General features: G+C 49.8%; 1 protein-coding gene across 1 annotated transcript; it reads right to left on the reverse strand.

Annotated features, from left to right (window-relative positions):
• Nucleotides 1-355: 355 nt before the first annotated feature.
• dnah1 (dynein, axonemal, heavy chain 1) lies at nucleotides 356-26,403 on the reverse strand. The gene is made up of 77 exons (XM_062462072.1): nucleotides 26,189-26,403; nucleotides 26,014-26,086; nucleotides 25,671-25,845; nucleotides 25,374-25,530; nucleotides 25,085-25,217; nucleotides 24,822-24,983; nucleotides 24,414-24,666; nucleotides 24,150-24,307; nucleotides 23,746-23,957; nucleotides 23,310-23,608; nucleotides 23,037-23,187; nucleotides 22,701-22,894; nucleotides 22,386-22,611; nucleotides 22,173-22,292; nucleotides 21,990-22,072; nucleotides 21,674-21,815; nucleotides 21,438-21,593; nucleotides 21,140-21,338; nucleotides 20,750-21,003; nucleotides 20,440-20,652; nucleotides 20,075-20,239; nucleotides 19,856-19,977; nucleotides 19,627-19,732; nucleotides 19,327-19,506; nucleotides 19,082-19,222; nucleotides 18,759-18,922; nucleotides 18,530-18,643; nucleotides 18,233-18,421; nucleotides 17,927-18,032; nucleotides 17,711-17,824; nucleotides 17,477-17,626; nucleotides 17,269-17,355; nucleotides 16,887-17,073; nucleotides 16,680-16,771; nucleotides 16,437-16,591; nucleotides 16,165-16,342; nucleotides 15,864-16,058; nucleotides 15,631-15,750; nucleotides 15,374-15,532; nucleotides 15,140-15,244; nucleotides 14,888-15,028; nucleotides 14,613-14,773; nucleotides 14,338-14,495; nucleotides 14,042-14,215; nucleotides 13,431-13,609; nucleotides 13,071-13,301; nucleotides 12,783-12,979; nucleotides 12,547-12,682; nucleotides 12,256-12,464; nucleotides 11,865-12,036; nucleotides 11,573-11,764; nucleotides 11,356-11,466; nucleotides 11,062-11,247; nucleotides 10,648-10,839; nucleotides 10,386-10,553; nucleotides 10,041-10,232; nucleotides 9,797-9,928; nucleotides 9,251-9,376; nucleotides 8,827-8,946; nucleotides 8,390-8,539; nucleotides 8,131-8,291; nucleotides 7,486-7,711; nucleotides 7,156-7,351; nucleotides 6,718-6,869; nucleotides 6,348-6,544; nucleotides 6,037-6,181; nucleotides 5,518-5,676; nucleotides 5,108-5,239; nucleotides 4,846-5,016; nucleotides 4,330-4,509; nucleotides 3,772-3,948; nucleotides 3,388-3,558; nucleotides 2,781-2,911; nucleotides 1,903-2,047; nucleotides 1,584-1,790; nucleotides 1,200-1,434; nucleotides 356-661 (listed from the first exon to the last, which is right to left on the reverse strand). The coding sequence occupies exons 1-77, from the start codon at nucleotides 26,390-26,392 to the stop codon at nucleotides 540-542; spliced, it is 12,627 nt and encodes a 4,208-aa protein (XP_062318056.1). The 5' UTR covers nucleotides 26,393-26,403; the 3' UTR covers nucleotides 356-539.
• Between the last annotated feature and the right edge of the window lie 1,323 nt (nucleotides 26,404-27,726).

The following is a 27,726-nucleotide window of genomic DNA, read 5'->3' on the forward strand; positions in this document are numbered from 1 at the left end:
TGTGTGTGTGTGTGTGTGTAAAGGAGAGATAGACATGAAAAAAGATGTGACAGTAGCACACAGATAATTTAGTTTTGGAGAGAAAAATATGATTATGTGTAGAGGAGAGTGAGGGATAGAGCAAAATAGAAAAAATCAGGGAAAATAGAAAAAATGTTGTTTGGTGTTGTATTTCACAATTTTGGCAACACTGTTGCCCCCAGACTAAATACCCAACCAAAACCAACTTCTGCATTCGGACAAAAAGAGCATTGTATAGTGTATGTGCTATAGCATTATGTTCTTGAGTAAGATAGTGAAGTGGTTAAAATATCCCACTTTCAACAAAACCACTGCGGTTGGCAAGGTAGCAATATACAATGTTTAAAACATGCTTAGCATGTTAATTTTAATTCAGAGAATAATCCACAATCCTGAACCTGTATTTTAGACCCTGTGGCACAGACCCTGCTAGGGACAGGGTCTGTGCCACATGTCTATATAATGTGTGTGATCTTGTGTGCATGTGTAGTGTGTGTGTTGTGTATGTGTGTGTGTCTTCAGTAGTCTAGTGCACAGATGAGGGCCACCCCCTGTTTGATCCAGTGTCTCTGGGTCTGGTCTGTGGGCAGCTCCACAGCAATGACATAATTGGTAGAATGCCCAGTTGTTGACAGGGTTCCTACAGGGGAAAAGATTAACAAGAACAAAATGTGATATACCTGTGATGAATCGGGTATTTCAAAGTGATATTATGTGGATGGCAACAGCTTGCTGGTGATGGAAAACATTGAGTTGAACATAGTGAAATTGGATACTATAGTCAGGCTATTTTAAGCAACAAACTCAAGTGTATGCGCAACTGCTATTAAACAGTCACATCAGTACTACACAGTTGCCCTTCACCATTCCATTGGTTTACCTGTTGAGTGTTCCTTTTAGTTTAGCAGCATTATCTAAATATTTTAGCATTTATTAGATTAACATGTAATCATTGTTTTATTTTCATTTTTAGCAGAATATGATTATATGTTGTATAATCATAATTTAGCTATTACAGTTTGCCATGTTTGCCTAGCAAAATGATGTCCGATAGGTTTGATAAAGTTGTACCACTCAGAGGGTTTGACACCCTGTGCCCTGTACTCTTACGACTGAGAGACCAGCTACACCCCTTGAGTTGCACACACTCTAGCCAGAACCTCTCCAGAGTCACTGACCGGCTCTAGTGAGGGTCTTGTAGATGGGGCAGATGTAGATCCCAGAGGAGGGAGCTTTGCGGTTGGGCTCAGGGACCATCCAGATGACAGCCATCTCTGTGTACAGCTCTTTGGGTCTGGACTGTTTGAGCAGGCCTTCCTGCCTGTCCCAGCAGGCTCCCTCCAGGAACAGACCGTGGATGTAGCAGCCCATGTCAGGACGCTCCTTCAACTCTGCAGCCGACACCTTCATCACCTGGCGGGGGGGGGTCAGGAAGGGGCAGAGAAAGGTTTGTCCCAGCACAAAGTGCATAGACCATTGAAACTTTTGTCTTCGTAGAGAAAATAACTTCTGTTTATGACAGCCATCCAGTCTGTTAGGGTAGGGGGAGCGTCCTTCCTCACCTTGAAGTCAAAACCAATGGTGTCTATGGAGACCACGGATCGACGAGCATAGTTCTGGAGTGTTCCTGTGAGGAAGGCCTGCGGGAAGAAGAAACCACTGATCCAGAACACCGCTGGGATCCCGTCAGAGATCCAGCCCTTCAAGAACTTGATCCTCAGGAGAAGGTCAGACACCCAGGAGGCCAGAGGCTTCAGGGATGGGTAGGCCTGGAGGATGACAGTGGATGGGCAGTGTTTGAGAGACAAATACAACTGTATCAAATGGACTGATATAAACCATTATTACTATCATTTTTCACAGTGTGTGTTTCTCTCTTGCCTTGCCCTTCCATATGTCCGGCACCACATTGATGAAAAGGCTGTTGGCCATGAGCTCCAGTTCTGATGACATCACCACTAAGCCCTTCAGAGCCTTCACTATGTCACTGAGACTCTGGGATATGACTTCCAGCAACCGGTTATACCTGAGAAACAGAGGAAGATGGTAGATGAATGACTGGAGGACACTGACCTGCTGGGTGAGCTGATGGGTGTATGAGCAGCAGTGTTGGGGGAAATTACTCAAAAAAGTTATATATTAGTTATTACTTATTATTGTTCAGTAAGAGTAGTGTGATTAAGTTACATTATTACTTACTGTACAAAGTAATATTATTACTTATTTTATTACTTTTACTATTACTTTTAATAGTAGCGAGTTGTGGAAACGGGTCACCATCTCTCTTAAGGTTTAAAATGGGTTTTTCGCTAGCTGCCAGCTTCCTTACTCTGGACACTTTCGAGGTGTTTTTTTAAGTTATAAGTGCTGTTTTTGGAAGTAAATAGTATTTCGTTTGGCACAGTTTGCAGTTCACTTTAAATGTTTTTCCTATCTCTTCAATGAAAGCGAAATTGTGTGAATATTTCCACTCCAAAACGTTAGCTTACACGTTCTGCTGCCTGTTTGTCTGCAGCGTGAATCAAAGGCAAACACTGCGCCCAGGAATTGTTGTTTAGGCAACAATCTGTATTTCTAAGGCTATTTTAGTCTTTTGTTGAATTCATGCAGTAACTTGGACAATTAACGCAAGTTACTTAAATAAGTAACTGTAATAATATTACTCAATGTCAAAAACAAACGCGTCATATTACTTTGTTACTCACTTCAGTAATAATATTATGTAATGTTCCCCCCAACCCTAATGAGGAGTGTATTACCTGATGACCTCCTGCAGCAGCACTGTGTTCATGGACTCCTCATACATGACTGGATACTTGGCCATGACCTCTACAACATTTATGAGTGGAGGGATCTTCTGCACTATACCTGCCACAATCTCTTCCACCATCTGCAGCAAGAGATATACACCATGACTGGTTAACCCAACCTTAATCTCCTTTTCAAAGAAAGTGTAAATGCTCACAAAAACATTATTGCCTTTGGAGATATTTGCATTGTTTAGTGTTGCCCTGTCACCAGAATAGTATACAATGCATTATTATGGTGTTTTGTTACCAGGGAAATGTGACAATCTAAACACATGCATCTATACAGGGTAAATATGCCACAACACCAAAAGTCCCTAGAAAGACAAGTAAAAAATGTGTTTATGACAAGCTGTCACCTATTGTCTACACGCACACACACACACACACACGCACGCACACACATACTCACACACACACACACACACGCACACACACACACACACACACACGCGCGCACGCACACACACACACACACACACACACACACACACACACACACACACACACACACACACACACACACACACACACACACACACACACACACACACAGTACCTCCTCTCTGCCCTTGCCCCCACTGGCAGCTGCTCTGGGCTGCAGTTTCAACACTGCTCCTAGCAGAGCAAACGTCTCATTCTGTGCAAAACTAATGTTAGCGTTGTCATGGAGACCGAAGATCTCAGGTGTGTCGTTGATGGGCAGGCCACGGATATAGTCCAGGTAGCCCTAAGGAGGGTGACCATGACAACCGGTCATTACAGTAACAAGCCACAAATTAACAAGCACTCATAGACACATTAAATGGACTGATGTAGGTGTCAGCTCTGGATAAGAGCGTCTGCTAAATTACGAAATGTAAATGTAAGTCTGGAACAATGCTGATGCACAATGGTGCATAGCGAGAACCAGGCCAAAGTCAGGTCTGCAGTGTGCCCTAACCTTGACGTCCAGCTCCGTGTTGATCTGTCTGTAGACTCCAGAGGGAGAGTAGGCGTGGTCGGGGTGGAGCACGGAGGGACAGTAGAAGTCCTCTAACACGTTGAGGATGCAGCGGCGGTCCCAGTCATCAGTCACACGCCCGCCGTAGTTGATCTCCCCGGCAGTGTACTTCAACACCTGGACACCAACATCAGTCCACAGGAGGTTTAAGGCAAACACACACACACACATTAACACACACACACGCACACCACACACCACACACACACTGGGTACAGGCTCAAGGACATATACACATTCTGGCAAAACTGTCTAATCTTGTTCTAAGTGTTTACTACAGCACATGGCCCAAAGACCAGCGATTTCAATTTTGAATGTTTGCTGTATCTGTCTGGATCAAGAGGAGAGGTGAGAGAGGACACAGTTTAAACTGTTTAAACTGTCTGCAAATCGTTTGAATAAATGTAAGCGCTGCTAAGTAGGGCTAGATGAAAACTAAATATTAGACAAGAATAAATCAAAAATACAATAAAGGGGGGGGGGGGGGGGGTGTCCCACCTTGTAGGGAACGTCGTGGTACTCGTCCAGGAACATCTTCAGCTGGCTGATGCAGATACGCAGGTCTCCATCAGTGAAATCATACGGGATGTTGAAGCCCAACGGGCCGAACTTCTTGCGCTCGATGGTGTTCCCGTGGAACAGGCACAGGGACAGGAGCAGGCACTTGAACGCCGCAGTCTGGACCGCAGGAGAGGAGGGGGAGGGTGAGGCAGGGCCGAGGAGGGAGAAGATATGGTGCTGCTACTTCTACACGTTCGACATGGCTCTCCGAAGCACAGATCTTAAGCTCGTACGGCGATGAATAAACGTAAAGAGCTGATTGGAGTCTAAGACTCCAATCTAAGAGTATGTGCTGTGGTCATCTGTGAACTGTGACTGAGCTGAGGAACAAGGGAGAGACAGACGACAGGCGAGGAGAGAGGGGGGTGAGAGGGAGGACGGGGACTCTCTTCCTCACCTTGAAGGAGAGGAGAGGTGAGGGAGAGCGAGATGGTGGGCGTGAGCCACACAGACCTTGGAGCAGGTTGTGATGAAGTCATCCGTGAGGCTCAGGTACGTCTTCAGCAGGTTGGCCTTGATGCCCCTGGGCGGCTCGATGGTCATCTTGGAGCCGTTCTGCAGGATGGCCACGGGGAACTTGTTGCTGGGCAGGCTGGTGAGCCACATACGGAAGTCCCTGTGTACCTGGAGAGAAGAAAACCCCACTTAGGGTGAGATGGTTCCAGGCTAACAGTCAAGGGTGGGTCAGTTATGGACCTTTGTGGATGTGCCTTACCTTATCTGGGTCAATGTTCTCAATGAGTCTCTCCAGGGAGGGCATCCAGCTGGGAGCCAGGTGGCAGTTCTGGAAGAACACCCACTTCCCTCTCTCCATGGCACTGTGCATCAAAGCCTCGGCCCAGGGACCCTGGGAGGGAACAACACAAAGCAGGAGGGCCACATGGAGGTCTTCAGAGAGCTACGACCAGACAGCACATCGACACAGTCTGAAAGAGATACAGGACCTGGTGTGCCACACTCGGCTCAAAATACACCCAGTAATTAGCACCGAGGTGTCAAAACTGTGCTTTTCTTAGCAGGACAAATGAGAGTGACCTCATTTTATGAATAACGGTTTTCAGGTTCCCCCCCCCCCCCCAGGGTGTGAGAGGGGGAGTGAGACCGTCGTCGTCTCCTGGTCCTCACCTGGCCCTGGCCCAGCGAGATGGCGCTCATCTTCTTGGAGAACTTCATGAGGTCAGCAAACTTGTACAGGTCAGCGGCAGGATCAGTTCCAGGGGAGAGGACGAAGATGAGGGGCGTGGAGGGGGACGACTCCTTAAACACCACGGACAGATCTGACGTCTGGGGGGGAAGTGGAGGGGCAGCGGAGGAGAACGGGACAGTCAGTGGAGCAGGGAGAACCATGAGAACCGGTAGAACTATGCACTCCTTGATCATCTGACGTGCTGCTGTTGATGCGCTGTTTGCACGTCGCTTTGGATGAAAGCAACAATACATTTTTGATTCATTCGGCAGGCGCTTTTCTCCAAAGCGACGTACAAATAGTGCCTTTGTGTGCAACAGGGTGAACAACAACAGAAAATAGATTGATATCAGCAGCATTGGAAAAAGCCGTTAGATTTAGAGTGACTGTGTCTCTTGGAGAGAATGGGGCTGATAAAAGCCCCTATGGAGTCTGAGGCCTGTGTTCTGTGTTCACACCTGGGGCTCGATGAAGCGCTGGCCCAGATGGGCAGCCACAAAGTCCTGCAGGCCATGAGTGAGGCGGTCAGCCCTCAGACAGCGCAGCACCAGTAACTTCTGGAAGGAGTCCAAGGTTGTGTTCAGTTTTCCTGGGACAGGCTCCCTATAAACCCCCACAGCCACACACACACACACACAAATGTCAACCAAAGCTAAACATACGCACACACTGTAAACTGCCATGCTAAATATTTATCTGACTTTGACCCTCAGGCTCCAGTACGGTAAACAGTGTTGGGAGGGTGAGAGCGGGGGCTTGGGAGAGAGACCTGTGGGGCTCGTTGCTGTCAAAGATGGTCTTGAAGCCCTCTATGTGCTGGGAGAAGCTCTCAGGGAGGCTGCTGAAGGTGGGCAGGGCAGACAGAGCCAGGATGTCCTGCCAGGCTCGCACAGACAGCCAGCTCACCGCTGGGTTGGGCAGCTGCTGCTGGGGCATCCCTCCAGACAACATATACCTCCACTCCGCCTGGTACACACACACACACACACACACACACACACACACACACACACACACACACACACACACAGGGTATAAACACAGGCAAATCGGGACCACCACAATACTCTTTTATATCAGCACTGTAGAAGCGATGGAGATCATTCAGGGCAGGAAGGTTGAGGAGGAAATCTTCTCACCATGTCTATCTTGTCGTCGTTCATCATGATGCGAGCACACAGGAGGAAGGCGAACATGAGCTTGTGCTTCTCAAACAAGCTGCGGCACACGTTACTGTAGAGGCTGAAGGTGAAGAACTGGTTGATGTTGATGATCCTCTGCCCCACCGTGTCTGGGAGGGATACAGGGGCGTCAGCGGAGCAGTGAGCTGGACAGACGGTCTCATTCACTTTGTATTCATTTAGCAGATGCTTTTCTCCAAAGTGATGTACAAAGAGTGCACATAAGAACAGTAGAAGAACAAGGCTCAGAAGTGCATAGTTCTAGTCGTCTTTCAGTGGTCAGAGTCAAGAAAGGGTCTGTAATTAGTAGCCACATAGTATCCTATTTTCCCTAAAGTCTCAAGTGTTTTTTTAATTTATGTATCCAATCAATCTGTGCGTCTGTGTCGTCTCTACCTGCCCTGTCGGAGTTGCCGATGCCGGACAGGAAGATGCCCAGGAACCACTCCAGGGAGTACTGGTACATGGGGTCCACGTTGGACAGGTCCGACACGCAGAAGAAGAGGATCTGAGTGCGCACAGCCACAGGGATGTACTCCAGACGGGTGGCATCAATGTCCCGCTCCGTCTCCTCGGCAACCATCACTTTGGCCTGGCGGAGACATCAGCTTGTTACAGACACATGAATACATCCACGATTAAAGGTTGAGATGAACAAATAACTGAACAGTCAGTCAACTGAACAGGCTGTTAAAACATGGGCTGGTGATTTTGCTGGACACTGACCTTGATCTCCTCGGCTTTGACCTTGGAGGCACCCAGCACTCGGATGAGCTCCTCGTCATCCACAGGGTTGCCCTCTGACGAGCTGAGACGGAACAGGATCTGGTCCTCGATCTCCTTCAGCTCCTGCTTCATACGGGCGTTACTCACTATCAGCTGGTTCTTTGCCTCCTCCAGGTCAGGCCTCTCTTCAGCCACCACCCGGCCCAGCAGCTGGTCCTCCAAACCACTACACCAGACCACGTGCACACACACACACACACATAGCCACACACACACACACACATCGGCACACACACACAGCCACACACACACATATCCGCACACACACATAGCCACACACACACAGCCCCACACACACATCCGCACACACAGCCACGCACACAGCCACACACACACACATCCACATCCACACACACATCCGCACACTCACACAGCCATACACACACATACCCAGCCACACACACAGTCTCACACGCGTACACACAGCCACACAAATATAGCCACACAAACATAATCACATACACAAATACACACGACAAAGGTCAAAGTCAGGGTCCAGTTCAAATGAAAGAGAACCCTTCTGGTGCTAGGTTATGGATGACCATGGACAGGGAGGTGGTGACATCTTGTGAGCAGGCTGCGTACCTGGGGGACAGGGTGAAGTTAATGAGGGTGACCTTGGTGGAGATCTCAGGGGAGTAGTGTGGATTGGGCAGCTTGGTGGTGATATACATCTTGAAGTCATCGTGGTAGGGAATGATTGCGTCTCCCAGCTTCAGAACCGTGCTGCCTTGCTGCTTGTAGGTCTGGGGAGAGAGAGTCACGTCAAGCAGATATGGAAGTTCTCATGACCATGAAAGGTTCACCCTGTTCAAAAGTAGGTTCTAGTCAGCTATGTACCAACCAGTCGCTGGAGAACAGGCTCCAGAGCAGGGTCCAGCTCCTCGCCTACATTCTCCAGTAGGCAGGGCTTCCCAAAGCGAATTGCGTTCTCCAAACTCCTCAGGAAGTCCCGGTCACTCAGCTTCATCACATCCAATCCATTTTCCCGTTCCTGGGAGACAGGAACGCAGGGCCAGTTACACTGTGACCTGTACTCAACTAACCTAGCCAGTAGCCAGTCATACTATGACATAGAAACAATTCCTATTCACATAACTACAACCATGGATTTCATTTTCAAAACCTAATGGAATTGTACATGCATAATTTGTATGTGGCTCTGGATAAAACGAGTGTCTGCTAAATGTAAAAATAGAGCTATTGTGATTTTTGGTTTAGCTTTCTAGCTCCATCTGTGGGTAGAGTGAGAGTGGTGCATGGGAGAGAAGAGGTTCGTACCATGTTCTTGACCCACTTGTTGGCCTGTCCCTGGGGGTCAATAAACAGAGGCCAGCGTTTGGAGTACTGAGTGATCACACCATTCTCCACTGACAGATTGTCCTTGGGTAAACCGGTAATCTAAATATATCCAAGGAAACAAGGAATCACACACGCACATCCACTTATCTTCACATAAACTGGTCATGCAGCATGTTTGTATGGTTTATATTGTTTACATATCCTGCGCACCTCCCCAAGGAAAATGTGAAATACATCCAAAGCACATTCATTCATTCACAAAGTCATTTTAGTATCAAGGTGAACTTACCTCTGATTTTCGCTCACAATAGTGGAAACACAAACACGCCGAAGGAACACACACACACACACACACACATGTAGGAGACAGATGACACTGTGTGGTGTGTCAGGAGGCTCTGACCTGCCACGAGCGTATCTTGACCTTGTCCCCCAGGGTGCTGATGAGGTTGGGATCTTTAGTGTGAGGAACACCTAGCTTTTGAAAACCTTGCAGCCACTCTTCTGCCATGGAGGCCCGGTACTCCCCCTAACAGATACAAAATAATAGACATAAGGACACACACACACACACACACACAAATGTGTAACAGCAAGTAACATACATCACCAACATCACTGTATTGTTTTATAAATGGCCAGACTGTAATATTCAGGAGGGGAACCACTTTCCTCAGGCCTCCAGGGAAATCTGTTCCCCCTGTGTTCTCAGTGTAAAAGACTGGTGCATACACCTATACACTATAAGCTAACACACGTGATTATATAAATCACATTCAGCTCAACCAAGCAACAAGAGAAAACGTCATGATTTCGCACACACGCAAGGAAGGGGGAACAGGGGAACGGAATTCTCCGGAACACCGTTAGCGGCCGAGCTACTACACACATAGGCGGCGGCAGGGTATGAACAAAAAGTTAGTTGCAAGCCCTGGTAACAGCCACTTACAGTGAAAGGCCCCAGGTAGGCCACATATCCTGCTGCCAGCAGCACGTCTCCTGATACATTATTGACCATGTACTCCAGGTGCTGCACTGTCTCCTTCCAGCGCACCTTCTCATCAGCTAACCCTCCAATCAGCTACACACACACACACACAGAACTTCATCAGCAACTTACAACCGGTACAGACAACAGACGACATGAATGAAAAAGAGCCGGTAAGGTTCGAACTGGACGCCGTGTCTCTGACCTTGTCTGCGCGGACCAGGCGGCACTCACACAGCTGGCACTTGGTGTCCAGCTCGTCCCTCTTGGCCAGGCAGTCGAGGTACTTGGCCTGCAGGGTGGCGATGCCCTCCTCCACTTTATCAAGCTTTGCCTTGGCATCGTCAAGGATGAGCTGCGTCGCAGCCAAGTCCTCTGAGGCCTCTTGAAGGGCTTGCTGCTCTCACACACACACACACACACACACACACACACACACACACACACACACACACATACACACACACACAGTACAGTATTTACCAGTCAGTAACTAAGAACTTAAGAAGTTACCTGTGGGATGTGATCACATTTCAAATAAAAGGCTTACCCTTTTTGGTTCCACACCCCTGGCCACAAAATGGTACACATGCATGGCTCGCACCCACTGACAGATGGAGGTGCAGGCCTTGGATACTTTGGCTATGTTGGCTGGCTGGAACTCTTCATTATCAATGTATGGCTGAATTAATTTGATGACAGAATCTGGAATGTTTTCCTTACGTGGGTAAGAGGAGGAGAAGTTGGTGTCAGTGTGGAATACAAATTCAGCTTTGAGTCATTAGCAAATCGTGTCATTTCAACACTTCTACCTTGTCAAATTTGAAAAGCCCCTCCAGGAACTTGCCAGGGTCCTGCAACAGGCCCTTTCCAGGTTCCCAGTAGTCGTCCACCTTGGTGCCTGGCTTCTCCCCAGCCACCTTCTTGGGTTTAATGCCCTTCATGATGCACACTGCCTCCACAACCAGCCTCACCCCATTGGGAGGACGCTGCATAGCTCGCACCTACAAACCCCCCGCCCCCGGTTACAAGTCCAGCTACGAAGCCACACAGCACATTTCTAAGTGTTCATTTAACACCGGGAGTATATATTTGACTTGTTACCTGTTTCTATAAACCCAATCTCATGAGCTGGACCTGAACACTCCTGGGGTTAAATGAACACTGCATGGAAAGTGCTGTTCACGAGAGGACACTAGCGTCCAGCTGCATAGAAGAGGCGGTACCTCTACGACGTCATTCTTGTTGAGAGACTTGAGGCTGGTGAGAGCAGCATCCAGTGCAGGCAGAGCCGCATCCAGGTCTTTCTGGGCGTCGGTAGCAATCTCCTGAGCAACGCTGGCCTTCTCTGAGGCCTTGGCCTCCTCCGCCTGCACGGCCGTGCGGGTCTCCTCTGCCACCACCGTGTCTTCCTAGCAACGCGCAGGGCAAGGTGTCAGACCACACGGTGAGGAGGTTTGGGATTTACGGCCTGACTGGATGTGGTGGTGGAGGTCTGGAGCTGGTTGGGTGTGGGTTACCTTGATCTTCTCCATGGTGACCACGGTGTCCTTGGCAGCTTCCTCCAGCAGGGGTCTCATCATCTCCAGCTCCTCCTGCATCTTACTCACGTCCTCCGCTGTCCTCAGGAGCTACACACACACGCACACACAGACAGACAGACATACACACACACACACAGGCAGTTGTAAGTCTTCTCTCGTTAATGTAAGCCACTACAGAGCCCATTAGCCGTACCTTGTCTAGACCGGTCTTCATGCGCTGGCGGGCGCTGTGCAGCTCCTGCTTCTTGCCTCCGATGAGAGAAGAGAAGATGATGAGCAGCTCCAGGTAGCTCTTGGGGGTGACATAGTTGTAGCGGGACAGCTCAGCCAGGTACTGTTGACACTTCCTGGCCACCATTTGGTGGATCTCCACACACATCAAAGTCTGGGAACAAACGCACAGGTAAGAAAATCGATTCACACCCATTAGACACCCAAACGCACGCCCTGCTCCAAACACAGACACACACACATTCAGTCCTCACCATGCCTCTCATAGCAGTGGGGCCGGCCTCCAGCTCTGGCAGTTCACTGAGGAAGGAGGAAGCGACAGACTGCAGGGCCTCTTCTGGCCAGGCGCTGAACCAGTCTAGAGTACAGCAGGTCACCAGGGAGGGGAACTGCCTCAACCGCGCACGGAACACCTCACCTATAGGGCTGCGGAGGGAGGGAGGGGGAGAGGGAGGGAGGGAGAGGAAAGGATGGCCGAGGGAGGGGGAAGGAGAGGGCAATGCCAGGAGAGGCGTAGGTAGAATAAGACAGAAGGGTAGTTATGAATGAAAAATCACTTCACAAAGTGCTCAAAGCACGCGAAGGAGGCCTCGAGCCTTTGCTGCCGGTCCGATCACATGGACAGGACTTGGGAAGTGAGCGGACCTCATGCAGAGCACGGTGTGGATGTTGCAGCGGACCCTCTTGATGTAAGCAGCCATCAGGTTGGCCTTGGTGGGCTGCTGGCCCAGGTCCTGCACCACGGGCTTCATGGCTGTGAGGATGCTCTCCTGCTCGTCCACCGCATACAGGTTGGGGACGTCCCCCGAGTTCAGGATGTTGTTCACGTCCTCCAGGAACGACTCGCTCTTGATCTGGACGCAAAAACACGACACGGATGAGCGGCAGGGACGAGGGACAGCCGGGGGTCAGTGTGCCCGGGCCCAAGCCAGTTACCTGGGTATCCACAAACAGGAAGGTGATCTGGACGTTCTGCAGGCCAGCCTTCAGCATGATACTCTTGATGTCCTCCTTCCACTCGGCCAGGCCGTAGTTCTTGGAGAGCTCGATCTGGAAGCACTCGTAGTCCGAACTGGGGGGGACAGACGGAGAAGGAGCCTGAGAATGAACCTGGGACAGATACAGCCATGTTGACTACCTGTATGGGCCGGCCACCGAGTGGCGAGCCTCACATGTGAGTGGCCAGCTTGGTGAGAGACTGGCGCCCGCTGCCCCCCACGCCCAGCAGCAGGGCGTTGCCCAGGGGCTGGCGCAGGATGCGGCTGATGCGACACACGTGCTGGATGGCGTCCATGAAGAGCACCAGCTTCATCTTGGTGGTACTGATCTGGTTGTAATCGTCCATATACTCCTCCATGACCCTGGCCAGCTGCCAAACAAAAACAGAGATGGGATGAGTTGTTTACTATTATGTCTCAACAGGTCTGTCAGTCTGACTGCCATTCCATCACACAGGTCACCTTTTCCTTGTCCTCAATGAGCTGGTAGACTTTGTTGTCGGTGCCTGGGATCATGAAGTCTCCAAACATGAGAGGCTGGGTGGATACAACCTCCTCAAAGCTGCAGCCAAACTCCTGGATGCGAGCCTGCAGCAGCTGGTCAAACCAGTCCCTGTCTTCCTTATTCACCAGGCGATCCTGGAACACCCGGCAGCTCTCGTGGTACCACAGCTGCAGCAGGTGCACCTTGTCCTGGACACGGACACAGACACCATCCCATCAGATCCACGTACCTGGCGCTGGGTCTGATCCACATGCTCCTGTCTAACAATAGCTCTTTCGATAGCTCTGGTGAAACGGGATTTCTGGGGAGTCCAGTACCTCAGTCTTGGTGGCTTCGGCCATCAGGATGCCTTGGAAGACTTTGGAGAGGTCTCTGAGGTTGAAGGTGTAGTGGGACTTGGCTGGAGTGGGGAGCAGCTGGGAAGTGATGGTGGCATAGACGAGGATGGTGGCGTCCACCAGGGGCTCGTTGAGGGGCTGGATCTCTGGGACAGGTTCTGGTGGGGGCGAACAAGACATTGAGAAGACGCCATGGAGCCCTTCCCTTTGGGAAGGTTCTGAAATTAGAACTTATTATATTTCAGACCGTTTCCTTTATATACAAACTGCTTTTACTGCACAAAGAATATCCTGCGTAAAAAAGTGACGTGTCTCAAATAGTGATGAATAGATAATGCCTGTCTATGGTCTTTTATCTCCTGTCTCTTCCTCATCTTCCCTCATTCTCCTCTCTCCTGTCTGACTTACTGCCTGGTTCTTTTTTACTCATATTTCCATCTGTGAAACAACAAAAACTCTGTTAGAGACCAACCCTGACCTCAGCAAGCAGCCCCATCCATCATCATGACCCACCACTGAAACAAGCCTCCTTAATCATCTCTACAACCAAATTCAGTCGGACACTCATTCATTTTTGACTTCTGACTTACCCATCCAGCTTCCCAGAATAGTGGAGAAGATTTTCCTCTTACTGGCGTCCTCCATCTCGGTGAAGGAGAGGAAGTTAAAATGGCGGGTGAAGCGCTGCGTGATGGGGTTTCTTCCCCCTCCTGGGGGACCCATCGCACAGGCAAAGTTGATGTCCACCAGGTTCTTGAAGGTTCCTGAATGAACAGAGCGAGGAAGATGAATAAGAGAAAAAAAACGAGGATTCCCCTCTCATATACAGGAAGCTCTGTGTGTGCCTGAGTCCCAGCACAGCCGTGGGGGGAGGAGGCGCCCGTACCGATCTGCTTCCTGTCGTACCAGCCTCCGTGGTCCATCCACTGCCGCAGCAGCTCTATGGGGGGCTGGGCCCCGTACGTCTCCAGCAGGGGCATGTTCAGGTCGTCAATGAAGAAGATGAAGTACTTGCCAAGGGGGGGTCCAAACACACCCTTCCGCCTAACAAAGAAACAGGGCTCTTTTTTAAAGCTCCCCAAACACATGACTAGAAATCACAGTTAAGAACACCTTGGACTATCGCTATAAGAGACTAGTATTAGCTTGTTGGGGGTGTACCTCTTGTCCAGCTTGCTGTCAATGTAATCTTGAGTCTGGTTGGCTGAGGTCCGAGCGGAAAACATGAGGAAGTGTGTGATGTACTCAGAAGACATGTTCTTCAGCAGCTTATCAGACATGGTGAGGGTCTTCCCTGTGCCAGTCGGGCCAATACAAAGCACCTGGTGAACACAGCCCCACTTGATTACAACTAAACCTTCACTCACATACTTTTCAAGCCAGACGCACACAGGACACAGCTTAGGGATGAGAAGGGAGAGATAGGGTACACTCACAGGTTTCTTATTGGACAGCAACATGTCCATCAGGAAGGACATGCGTACTGTGTCTTGGGTGGGCACGATGATGTCAGAGTAGCTTGTCTCCGGGGTAATGACCACATCCTGGGCAGAGTTCATCCAGCTGACCCACTTAACCTGCAGACCAGGGCAGGAAACCACAAGTTGTCCCAAAGTACTGCACACATATTTTCATCAAAATCTCTACATGCTTCATTCCAGTGTGTGTTTTAGTTTTGAAAACCTAACCTTCCTCCCTTTTTCTTCCTCCTCTTCCTCAGTAAAGTTACTGATCCCTGCATCATCCAGCTGGTAGTCATACACCAGGCCCTCTTGTGGGAAAAGCAGGCCGATCTGCCAGACACGAATTAACACACTGATGCAGTTACAAACACACACACACATCAAGAGCTAAAGTCCTACCACGTGACATGTAATAAACTCTACTGCGCTGCCTGAAGGAGCCTCATCATGACCTCTGACCTTCTCCTCGGCCATCTTGCCCCGGAGCCACGCACTGAAGCGCTGGCAGCTGGGGGCGTCTCCTGTGGCGCCCACACTCCAGATCAGGGAGAAGATGAACCAGGGCTCTATAAGCTCATTCAGACGCTCCAGCTTGTCCTGGAGAGGTGGCCTCTCACCCTGCCCAGGAACATGACACAGAGGCATCATGGAAGGTCTTCACCCTGCACACATACTGATGACACACAACAGACTGCAGCATGTTGCCGCCAGCTGACCTCTCGGGGGATGAAGGGCTGGAAGAAGCAGTCCAGCAGTTTCAGGAGGCTGCAGGTGAGGTTGCTGTCCATGGAGGTTATGACCTCTTTGATGGATATCCGCAAAAACGTGATGGAGTCCTGCAAAAAACACAGACGGGATCAGTGTCTTTATGTCTTCATGTCAGGCTTGACACACACGCAAGCTATTTCGTATGTTTCCCAGACTCTCTCCCTTGGTCTCTGTCTGCTACCTGGAGGAACCTGGTGAAGAGGGAGTTCAGCTGGTCTGTGTAGGGCTGGAAAGGCTCAGGGACCTTCCTGAGCCAGCACTCTGTGAAAGGTGTGAGTCCCAGGATGCTGGGCTCCAGGTACACCATCCCACAGCGAGATACCGTGGCTGGGGAGGCCACTGCTAGGTCCTCCACCTCAAACATCAAGGTCATAACCTGGAGGACACACACACAGCACAGCACAGCACAGTCCCGACATCAGAACGGACTGAATTAATAAACTCTGTCAATCCGATGGATAAAGGTGGAAGGCTCTTTTTACGTCTGTCAGTTTGATGATCTCTCCAGAGCTCAGACAGAGTTTTTTGTTGTCGTCCAGCACGGTGTTCATGTTCTCAATCCACACGGCGTCCACCGGTCCGTCGAACATGTACCACTTCTTCTCCTCATCCATGGTGCTCGTCCCCCCCCGGATGAGGGACGAGAGGATTCCATCGGTCCTGCAGGGACCGCAGAGAGGGAAGGGAGTGCTGAGTGAGCGTGTGTGTTTTTGCGGGAACGCTAACGACGTTGTGTGGCTGTGTACGTTCTCACCACTCATGGGTCAGCAGGTCAAACTCTCCATAGAGCTGTCCCATGGTAATGGACTTGGGGTTGAGGACATGAATATGAACAACCTCATACACCCCACCGCTCACTGACGGCTGGCCCTGCAGGGCTGTTATGGCCGCACCCAGGATCTCATAGCACTAACGCACAAACGGACCAAAAGAAACTCTCTCAGAGGCAAACCAACACTAAGATGATGTTCAGGAAGAGATCAGAATGAAAGCAGACCTTGGTTTTCCCAGAGCCAGATGGTCCCACCAGCATCAGGCCATGTCTCACGACAGTGGTTTCATACAGCTGGATACACTTGGTGATATATGCTACAGTATCAGATGGACGAGAGAGACGTGAGAAAGACGCACGCCACATGGTCATCTGCCGCGGCCGTAGAGTATGCGTGTAGGTGTGTGTGTGTGTGTGTGTGTCCTTACGAACCATCCACATCCTTGAGGTACTTCTTGGTGCAGACGTCTCGGATTGACTTCTCCAGGGTGCCGTAGTCGATGGGCTCCTCTTTGATCTTGGGGAAAAGGTCTGACACGATGCCGTAAAAGAGCTTGAGGTCGTCTTGGAGGAACTTGGGGACGTTGACGTCTCTTATAGCCCGCAGACAGATCAGCTCCTGGGTGAGGTACAAGGAAAATGGTCAATCGTGTTTTTGTTGGACGAAAATAGGAACAATGCTTATTTTTCAGGGTATAGTTCAGTGGTAGAGAATTTGACGGCAAATCAGGTTGCAGATACAAATCCCCCCTCTGTATGGTGCGTCACTTTGGATAAAAGTGTTTGTTTTCAGCAGAATCACAAATATACACACCTCATTCATATCAGGATTTTCTCTCTTTAGGTTTCCAGCTGCAGAGATCACGGTCTTCACAGCCCTCATCCCAAAGTCATAATGATCCTGCATACAGGACCAAGCACAAGAACATCAGGATTAAGACTCTGCCTAACAGTCCTGGTTGAAGTCATTAACATACTGCAGGCCAAGCTGTCTGTTCTGTCCATGCAGCCTAGAGGCCCACCTGGGAGCTGAGCTGCTCTGAGGACAGTTTGAAGGTGGTAGTGATCTTCTTAGAAAGAACTTTGGCATCACTGAAGCCAAACGAGTAGAGGGAGATCTCAGCAATCATGGCGTAGTCAGGGACCATCATAGCAACAGGACGGAACAGGGCCTGGAAATAACAAACACAAATGTCAGTAGGACCTTTCGGTCATTATTGGAGACAGTGCAGGGAGAGTAAGGAGTGAGGATCCACCTTGAGGTTATCTGGCAGTTCAGTGCGCCCTGCATAACCAGGGTTCATGGTAATGAAGACAGCACAGGAGGCCACCAGTGGAATTTCTACCCCCTCAAACACAAAGCGCTCCACCTGTCAAGACATGATGAACACGTTTAAAACATGAGTGTCTACTCGTCCTATCATCTGGGAATCAGATACCAGTACTTCTGTGCCATTCCATTTCCAGCCCACCCTCTGTTGCTGGGCTTTCTGGATAGTTGTGATCTGTTGGGCTACCACAGACAGCACCTCCACATCAATGCGGTTAAACTCGTCAAAACATGCCCAGGCTCCAGAGCTGCAGGACAGACAGGATGACAGAAAAGGTGCCTTATCATTTGAAGCCACTTTCATGAACTTTCACCGTGAATGACTCATAATATTCACCAACAAAGTCAATACGTTCAACTGTTACATTGGGAGTCTTTTTTCCTTTGCATTTTAAAACAACATTTCCAGTGCTTTAGGGGTGTTACATATGTGCTAGGTCGGTCTCACCTGGCCAGTCCCTTGAGGAACTTGCCCATAGCGATGAAGTCCAGCTGGTCAGAGCAGTTGAACACCACAGTCTGGATGGCCAGGGCCTTCCCCAGGTCTTTGGTGGTCTCGGTCTTCCCTGTTCCTGCTGGACCTGCAGGAGCCCCCCCAAACTTCAGGTGCAGTGCTCCTGTGAGGGTCAGATAGCACCTGTGAAGATAGGAAGGGGGGGGTACTTTAGAATGACTTCGTAACCCTTTTCATGAACAAGACGTGTGAGAACACTACCTTAGACACAACCTGACAGCCTGGACTTACCTGTCTGTGAGGGGGGTGATGACCAGACGTCCAGAGTTACCCAGGTACTCATATCCATACAGGAACTCTGCATTCACAGCACGGATATACAGGTCATCTCTGGCCCAGTAATACCTGGAACGGGTTTGAACACAGTACACCAGTCAGCTGAGCATGTGCTGTGCCTTTCACAAGAATACCCAGGACCAGCCTGGGAGCTGTGGGGTCAGGGGATGGACGCAGGTTCAACCTGAGCTGGCTGATCCACTCAAAGTCATTGACACTACACACTCCTTCATCCACCAGCTTGGCAGACACGTCCTTGGCGTGGACCTCGATGACGATGAGGGCGGAGAGGACGGCCCTCTGCATCCTGGACAGGCGCCCCCTCACCAGCTGCACCAGGTCACCCAGCTGCACAGAACACCTTCATGCATTACTCTCCCGAGGCTGTAGGGACTTGGATACTAGGATTGTGTTTTTTCCACTAAGGGATATAATACACCAGCTTGATGAGGTCAAAATGAAGCACAGGAAGAGCAGCCTTGGTCTGACCAACCTGCTTCCCCTCACCTGGGCCTGTAGCTGGGGGTAGAGACGGCTACCCATGTCTCCCTGCTCCAGGGCCCCAGACACCTCCGTGGTCCAGAAGGTCTGACAGCCAGCAATGACCACCTGCCCCGGCCATGACAACACCCAGGTGGTACGCGGTTCCTGAGGGGAAGGAAACACGGTCAAATGAGCTCCTCTGTTTGCTCTTTCAGTTTCTGGATCTCTACCGCACTGAGATGTGGAGGAGTATGCTGGCAGGGCCTGACCTGTGGGTAGGCCTGAAGGGAGCGTTGAATCTGGTCCCTCAGACTGGCCTTCATAGACTTTTCCACTTCCCTCAGCCAGTCCTCCACATTCCCAGAGGGCCACACTGGCACACTGAGCATCACCTCCTCACCCTCACCGGAGTACATGTGGGTGATCTTCAAGTCTGGCTGGAACTTCAGCTGCAGGTCAGACAGGGTGTTACGAGGTTATTCAGCTGACGCAAACATGTTCTACTTGTTATTCTGTGTCTCTAGAAGTCATATGTGTTCAGAGAGGGGAGAGAGAGAATGAAGACAAACCCGAGCAATGTTCTCGAAGCACTTGCGTAGATGAGGCTGGACCGCAGTAGGATCTTTGGTCTGGGACAAAATCTCCAACAGCTCATCATCTGACAAGAAATAGAATCTGAAAAATCGGAAACACAGAACGAGTTAGATCTTTAAAACACTGCCAGTTGTTGAGCAGGCAGCAGGTCAGGTGGTGTGTACAGAGCCACAGGCCATGTTACCAGGCAGGCACACAGCCTACCTGGGGAAAGATCCCCTCTTAGTCTCCAGGTACTCGCTCAGCCCCTTCTGGACCAGCTCCAGCAGCTTGTTACAGTCCTTCAGACTGTCCAACAGGCGGGGGTCTGGACACAGGTCGATAACCTACAAACACACACTCCAAAGCATGACCTCCTTCCCCATGTCTGTCTACGGTATGCCTTGCTGTTGTACGTGGCTGTTAGGGAGGGCAGGGTCGGACCTGTTTGTTGTCGTGAGCCCTCGTCATGACCTTCCTCCAGGTGCGCTCCATGGTCTGGTACCTCTTGCCCTCCACGGGCAGCTGGCGGTTGATGTCATCCGAGCTGAAGATGGGCTCCAGGTAGAGCCAGGAGCGCTGGCATGTCAGCCACTCTTCCAGCACATCCTGCCAGCAGAGGGCAGCACAGCGTGAGGGCTGAGTAACGCTCACCAGGAACTGGTTCTCACTGAACGGGCATCGGAGTGAGCGTTCAAATCGACACGAATGCTTTCGATTGTGGAATTCAAACGCATTCAATCCACATTATTTACTAGAAGTTCATCCGTATCATTTGGGACTTCAGCCTCCTTTCGCTTAAAATGTACCTGCGTCATCCTGAGCTTGGTCTCCCAGGCGCTGATGCGCTCCTCGAAGGGCTTCTTGTAAGGGGAGAAGGACATGCTCTGGGTCATGACGATGTGATCATCCAGGAGCTGGGAGGCCTCGTCCGGGCTCTTCAGGATGTACGTGCCCGTCTCCTTGTAAGGCAGCACCTCGAACATCACCGTGGACCACTCCTTCTCCATCTTATTCAGGGCCTAGATGGACGGAGAGGAGGGCAAGAACATACTTTACGGAACTTTTGTTGAGCTCCGTGTGTTTTTGGACGGCTCGCTTTCCGGCACGATCCAGTACCTGCTCGATGGCGTACTCCTTCCCCGCCACCTCGGCCACGTGGGCTATCTCACTGACGTGGTCCTGCAGGCCCAGCTCCAGGCAGCGGGAGAAGGTCAGGTTGGCTTTGGGCTTCACGTTCATGTGGATGCGGTCCGACAGCAGCTCCCAGTGACGGGCCCGCATCCCAGGGTTCCTCAGGCCCTGGATCAGGGGGATGGACGGTCGGAACTCGTCGATCTTTTCCCGGATCTCCGACGCCACCTCCTGACAGGCTGGGAGGGAGGTGGTGTACAGCATGTGAGAGAGGGAGAAAAAATACATGGAGAAGAAGGAAAAGAAAGAGTAGGAGAGAGGGAAAAAAAGAGAGAGCAAACTGCCTCTTGTGCCTCTTTGGTCAGGACTCCTTACCGGGGATGTCCTTAAACTGTTTGACACACTTGTGCATGGTCTTGAAGGCGTCTGTGACGTTTCGCTCCAGCAGCTCGGGGTCGATGGTGGACAGCGGGTCGTTGAGCCAGCTCTCGTGCCAGCGCAGCCAGTCTGACGTGGTGGTCCACAGGTCTCTGAAGGGCTGGAAGTCCCTGCTGAGCTTGTGCAAACGCTCGTACTGCAACACACGCAACATACGGCTCCAAAGTACGCCGAGGATTCCAAGCGATCGTTTTATTTCAGGAGGATAATAGCGGGCTATCGAGGCCCTACTCACGTTGGTGACGGGGAGTCCAAACAGGCGTTCCCGGTTGTTGTAGGTCTGGGCCATGGTCTGGGATTCCTTCAGCTGCTTCCCCACACGCCTCACCTCGTTGGCCACCTCGTGGGCTCTGCTCACGTCGGTGTAGGCGGCGAAGCCGGCCACCAGCATCTACAACCACACAGGTGATCAGCAACTTCCTCAGCGCGCTAGAAGGCTCCGCTCGTGGATGCTGTCCCTTCCCCACCAACCTGCAGAGAGTCAATGCGCTCCTGGAAGTTGTTCTGGTCGGCCAGCTGGATCTTGTGGAAGCGTTCTTCGTCCTCCAAGTGCTGCTCTGATACTGTCTCCATCTGGGTCACGATCTTGTGTGACCACGCCATGGCTGTCCACCTGCGCAGAGACCGACGATGGACGCTCCTTCACTCCTCACTGACTATCTTAATTCCCTGCTTCGCCCTGTATAGCCTAAGGTATCCAAGCTAGAGGATGTGACCACAATCTTATCTCAACATCCCACAGAGATTTGAAAGCACATTTTGTGTGACGATGGATGGTTTGTCTTACTTTCCGTTGAAGTCTTCATTTGACAGACTGTAGAAGAACTCGTCAATCAGCTCGTAGTCTGACATGGCTTTAGATAGGATCTCCTACGGGGAGATTTGGAGAGGGAGATCAAATCAGACGTCAAATCAAAGGTCTCTGAGGGCATACGGCTTTCTTTCTTATTGTATGAATATCAGTCTGAACCTCATGGGCCTTCAGCTGCTCTGGGATCTGCTTCATCCAATCCCGCTGCTCGGAAAGCTCCTCAATGCTGTTGGGTTTCTCGTACAGTTTCATGCTGATGGCCTTGCACTCTTCACATGCCTTGAACAGAATGGCTTAGTGTACCCAGTATCTCACTCACGAAACAAACCCACCCAAACCCGTGTGTTTTCTACACACACAGGACGGACTCACCTCTTCCACTTGCTTGTGCAGTTTGATAACAAGCCGGTCGAGCACAGCGTTGGCCAAGGCTTTGCGTTTCTTGGACAGATTCTGGCGTACACTATTCACACTGACAGTGAAAGGTCCGATGACTATGGAGGCAGGGATGGAGTGGTCCAGAGTCTCCTGCTCCTTCAGGTGCTGCACCACCTCCTTCTTCACCTCCTGGGGAGTCTGGCTCTCCTGACTGTGGGCTCTGCACGGGAGAAACACAAAGAACGTCGGCAGCTCGCACGGAAAAATGTGTCGGACAAGTTTATTATGAGGGGCTGAGGTAGGTCTTACGTGAGGAAGGTGTCAATGTTGGAGTTGTGCAGTTCCAGGTGCTTCTCATACTCGCGGGCGTAGGCCTTTAGAGGTATGGCTGCCTGACGCAGGGCTTGACGGATCACCTCTCTCAGCTCGGAGACCACAGGCTCCAACAGACCCACAGACTCCAGCAGGGGAATTCCACTGATGAACATCTTCTGCATCACAAACTAAGAGAGAAAGGCTAAGTTACCTTCACATCGTCATTGTGAAACGTCATCATCCTCACCGTGTCTGGAGCAAAGCTATTTGAATTGACAGATTTTTACTGTAAATGTCTATATCAGTTCATCCTGACGGTGTTTATCTTGCCTTGTCCAGTTGAGGTACGTTGTGTGTGGACAGTACTCCCTTATCAAACAAAGTCATGAGAGATGTTTCAAAGTTCTCCAGAGGAGTGCTGTAATGGACTCCAGTCTGGTCCAGAACCAGATCTACCAGGAACAGAGGGTTCTTCTTAGGCCTGAATACAAAGCAGACACATCATCAACACACATCCCCTCACAAAATGATACAGTGTACAAGTAGAATAATGCAATTCGAACAATTCGAATGCATAACAAGACAGCTATAAACGCAGCTGACTTGTAAGGGCTGTTGATGAGGTCAGACCCCCAGACCAGGTCCTGAGGACAGGAGAGGACACTGTGGCAGGCGTCCAGCAGCAGCTGGGCAAAGCTGACCATCGAGTCCTGAACCAGGAAGCGCAGGGAGTCCTGCAGGTTGTAGCGCACCAGGCCCATGAGGCTGCACAGCTTGGACATCCTGTACACCTCCCAGCGGGACTCAGACAGACTGTACCAGCCAGGCCCCACTTCTCTCAGGCTGTAGCGCACGCCATTACACAGCGTGGTCACCAACGAGTCTCTCAGGAACAACTGTACCTGAAGGGTTTCAAATGTATACAGTACAGGGATGTTAGACGAGGCCTCAATGTATGCTACGGTCGGAACAACGGATGTAAGTCTAAGCCTTTGTGGTTTCTACTGTGTTGGGAGTGTCGGAAGTGTTGACATCTTACCTGTGCATGTGTCTGAGACTGGGTGACCTCAAATTCTTCCAGACGCAGCGATTTGGTGAAGGTGACATGGAAGAGGCTCATGGCTGCCACTCTGTTACACTCGGCTCGCACTTTGGACAAGGCAGAGATCACCTCTGGCTTGGTCAGCAGGGAGTGGAAGGCAAATGCAGCTCGGTTCTTCTCAAAGGGGTAGTCAGGGACATACACTAACCCTATGGACATGCACGTTAAGGAGACGTTCCACATGATTTACACAATATATCTTTGATACTGAAGGTTATATAACAATATGTTACGGTAGCACACCAGCAAAACTCCCTTATACTTGAGTACACTGTTTTCTACTGAGTTCTACTGTTCTCCCTGCAGTCCCAGTTCCCTACTGTAAACACCAGTGATCTCACCCTCCTGGGGCACACACTCAGGATCTTCCTGAGGCAGAGTGATGTGGGAGAACTCCTCAGGGTTGGACAGCACCACTCTGTCAAAGCTGATTCTGTTCATGGTGCGGTCGAAATCCAGCTGTATCTCCTTCCCCAGACGACCTACACACTCCTCCAGACTGCATGTATACGACATATAAAACACGAGAAAGAAAAATGGGGGGGATCTGACACAGACACACGATCAAATGCGACTGGGGAAAAAAGTACAGCCATACTTCTCACATTTTGAGTCGAAGGCCAGGTGTGGAGAGGGCGTATTTCTGTATGCGGTTGAGGCTTTGGGAGTTCAAAGACGGGGTGCCGCTCCACACAGGCATGCAGTCGACAGACAGGTGGTAGAGCAGCAGGGCCTCGGTGTTGTCCCTCCAGCGATGGGCAAACTGCACCCGCTGGCAGAAGACCCGAGGGTCCTCAGCACTGAACAGCAGCCTGATCCTGGGAACCCAGTACTGAGTGGCGGTCAGATGGTACACACCTACAGTACAGACCACAGGAACAGGGCATCATAATTGTAAAAAAGCTAATGAAGTACAGTGATACAATGGAAAGAATAGACAGACATAGGATCATCTCATGAGGGAAACTAAGTATCTTGTACTTGGATCTAACAATTTCTAGCACAGTATTTGCCTTGGATTTTCTGGGCCCCATTAAGAACAGGATTTCCCTCTGCATCTTTGATATGCCCGCTGCTATCAGCCTTCTGGACCAGGTAAAGGCCTTTCTCCTGGCAGTAGTTTAGGACTCCAACAAACTGCCAGCTGTACTCCATAGTGGGGCTTTTTGGGTCCTCTTCAGAATCAAAGGAAAAGGAATAAACAAAAAAGCATGTACTGTAAATGCATTGTATATACTAACTGTTTTTGAGAGTCATGCATGTAAAATGACTGTACCTGGAGGTATTTTGTCAATTGTGGGCAGCAGGGCTTTAGCAGGTATAGGTTTGCGGTCAGTTGATCCAGGATCACAGCCCAGGGCAAGCCAGTCTTGAGGGGTCCGACAGTCATACTCTTCATTGTCAAAAACCTAGAAAAAAAAATCAGTCCACTATTATTGAGAAATAGCTACTCTCCTGCCATGGATAGCATCTGGTATGGTCAAACCAAAATTCTAAAACATATGCACTATTATTCTGGAAACCAAGGAGAATTTAGCAGACATGGCCTGTGATATGGGTCTCACCTCTAGAGGCAGGTAGTTTGCCACTGGTGGGAGTGGACTGTCTGGGGCGCTCACACATTCCTCTGTTCCCTGGTGGCGAGACATCAGGAGATTTGAGTCAATGCCTTCCTCTGCCAGGAGCTGGGCGATGTCCAGCTGTAGGTACTGCCGTCTGCGTCTGATAGAAAGTGAAGTGATGAACATTAACAGCATTTAAAAAAGTACAACTTTAATTAGAACAAAAGTTATACATTACGTTACTTGAATACAAAGGGTCGATCACGTCTCTGTTTAATCTGAGCTGTGGCCTACACACACCTTTCAATCTCTATCTTGCGAGGGATCTCTCCTGGCAGGCTGTTGTAGGGCAGCTGGACCTTGGCTGTGTGACCTCCTGGGGCAAAGTCAGTCTGCTGCTGGATCTGGGTGCTGGGTCCATGGCTGTCCTTCTCAACAAGGCTGTGTAGTTCATGGGGTGTCCAGAAGGTGGTCACTGTGAGCAGAGTGCACACAGGATATATTATATTGATAGAAATATGTATATGCCATTATAAATGTCCAGTGGTTAACAGTCTGTAGAAGTATTTGTGAAAACATAACACTCATATACAGTATGTCTCCTCATAAATTCAAAGCTCCATATGTTGTGCATGAGCCCCACCTTTTGGAGTGTTGCACTCATACCCAGCTTGGCAGAGTAAACTCTGTTGGGTCACTGGTCCATCTGTGCAAGGCTTAAGTAAGTAAGACAAAACATGTATTAATACTGTGGCATTACAACACAATGAATATTGCTAACCGTAGCCTGAATGTATGCCACAAATGACAGTAGCTACCTGAAGTCTTGGTTTGGCTGCAGTTGTAATGAGTTCAGAGTAGTACCCTTTCTGCTCAATCAAAGGGTACTTTCTTATTGGAGGTAGTTTTGTGTGACCTTGTATGGGTGGTAACTTGGGCTCTGCAGGTTTGATGGGTGGATGTGGAACTAATAATGTACCAAATCCATGAGGATGGTCGTGGAGTCCCTGCTTTGCCTCCATCTTCCCACAGGTCACCTGTCACCTGTCACAAAGGAAGAATTACAATGTTGGTGCAATCTGAGGAAGTAGGCGACCTCTAGGTTTTAGCACTTCCTGAATCAAATCCAGTATCTTCAAGCCTTAAGTTGCGTTACTGACATAACATGGCATGACATCGTCATGTCGATTGCCAAGTTACATTACATGACATTACAGATACAAAATAAAGCTAAATTAACGTTAGCTAAACTGTTGTGATTACAGTACTGCAGTAGGCTATAGAGCTACTGTACTGTAATCACGTTGGTTCCCATCTGGCAAAGTTACAGTATGAAGTTCGAGCGAACTTGTTACTATAGTACAGACCTGCTATAAAAAGGTTTTACTTGATGCTCTCCATTCTGAAATTCCTTTAGAAGGTGCTATTCGTTTTCAAACATCAAACTTTTGCGTGGAGTTGACTTTCCATGAACCTAACGCCGTTTCTTTTTCAGGTGAAATCTCGGTTTCTATGTAGACTAGTTAACAGAGCAAAAGTGGAGGACGCGGCAACGGTTGTCAGGGACTTTATCCTGTCAAACAGCTGAGCGTGGAGTGCCAAAGCACGTGACCTAATGCACTAAAGAAATTACGTGGCAAGAAGAACAATCGGTTGCTGGGGCGCAAATAGGCTCACTTTCATTTTTGCTACAATATACTTAAAGCTATAATTGGTCACTACTAAATAAACTGCACCAAATACAGAATAATACAACTCCTGCTAGCTGAACCGTTTTCAAGGGATGTCAATCATTTATTTGTGCCCATTACAATACTTTTGCAAATGATCATGAGGGTAATGCTAATGGTGATGATGATGAGATAATACACTGGAATGGACAGTCCTGTGCTCAAATTAGTGAACCTTCCTGTCCCACCAAGGCCAGCCTGAATGTGTTTGGCAGGAGAGAAGCCCCACTGACCCGTGCTATCCCCACACCCCTGGGTCACAAGGCCTCCATAGCCTACCACTCGTTTCCCATGGCAGATGACAGAAAACATGCCTCCTGGCCCGACCCCCAGAGTATGAATCTCGTAGACCTGCCTAAGTTGTACCAAGCATAAACTATTTGTTTTCCATGTTTGAACTCTCACGTGTTACACTGGATTGAATGACCCACTGCAGAGTGAACTGGAGACAGAGAACATGTGAGAAGTCGGACAGTGTCATGATAAGACATTCTTCTCTTTGAAAATTACTGAGAAGAGAAGCATGACAGAAGCCAATCAAAAATAAATGCAAAGGGAATGTGTTGTCTTTTGTGCTCTTCTTCATCCTTGTTTTTGTCAGCTACAGTTTAAATTAAATGACAGTT

Source organism: Osmerus eperlanus, chromosome 1 (assembly GCF_963692335.1).
Source record: "Osmerus eperlanus chromosome 1, fOsmEpe2.1, whole genome shotgun sequence".
In the NCBI taxonomy this organism is placed as follows: domain Eukaryota; kingdom Metazoa; phylum Chordata; class Actinopteri; order Osmeriformes; family Osmeridae; genus Osmerus; species Osmerus eperlanus.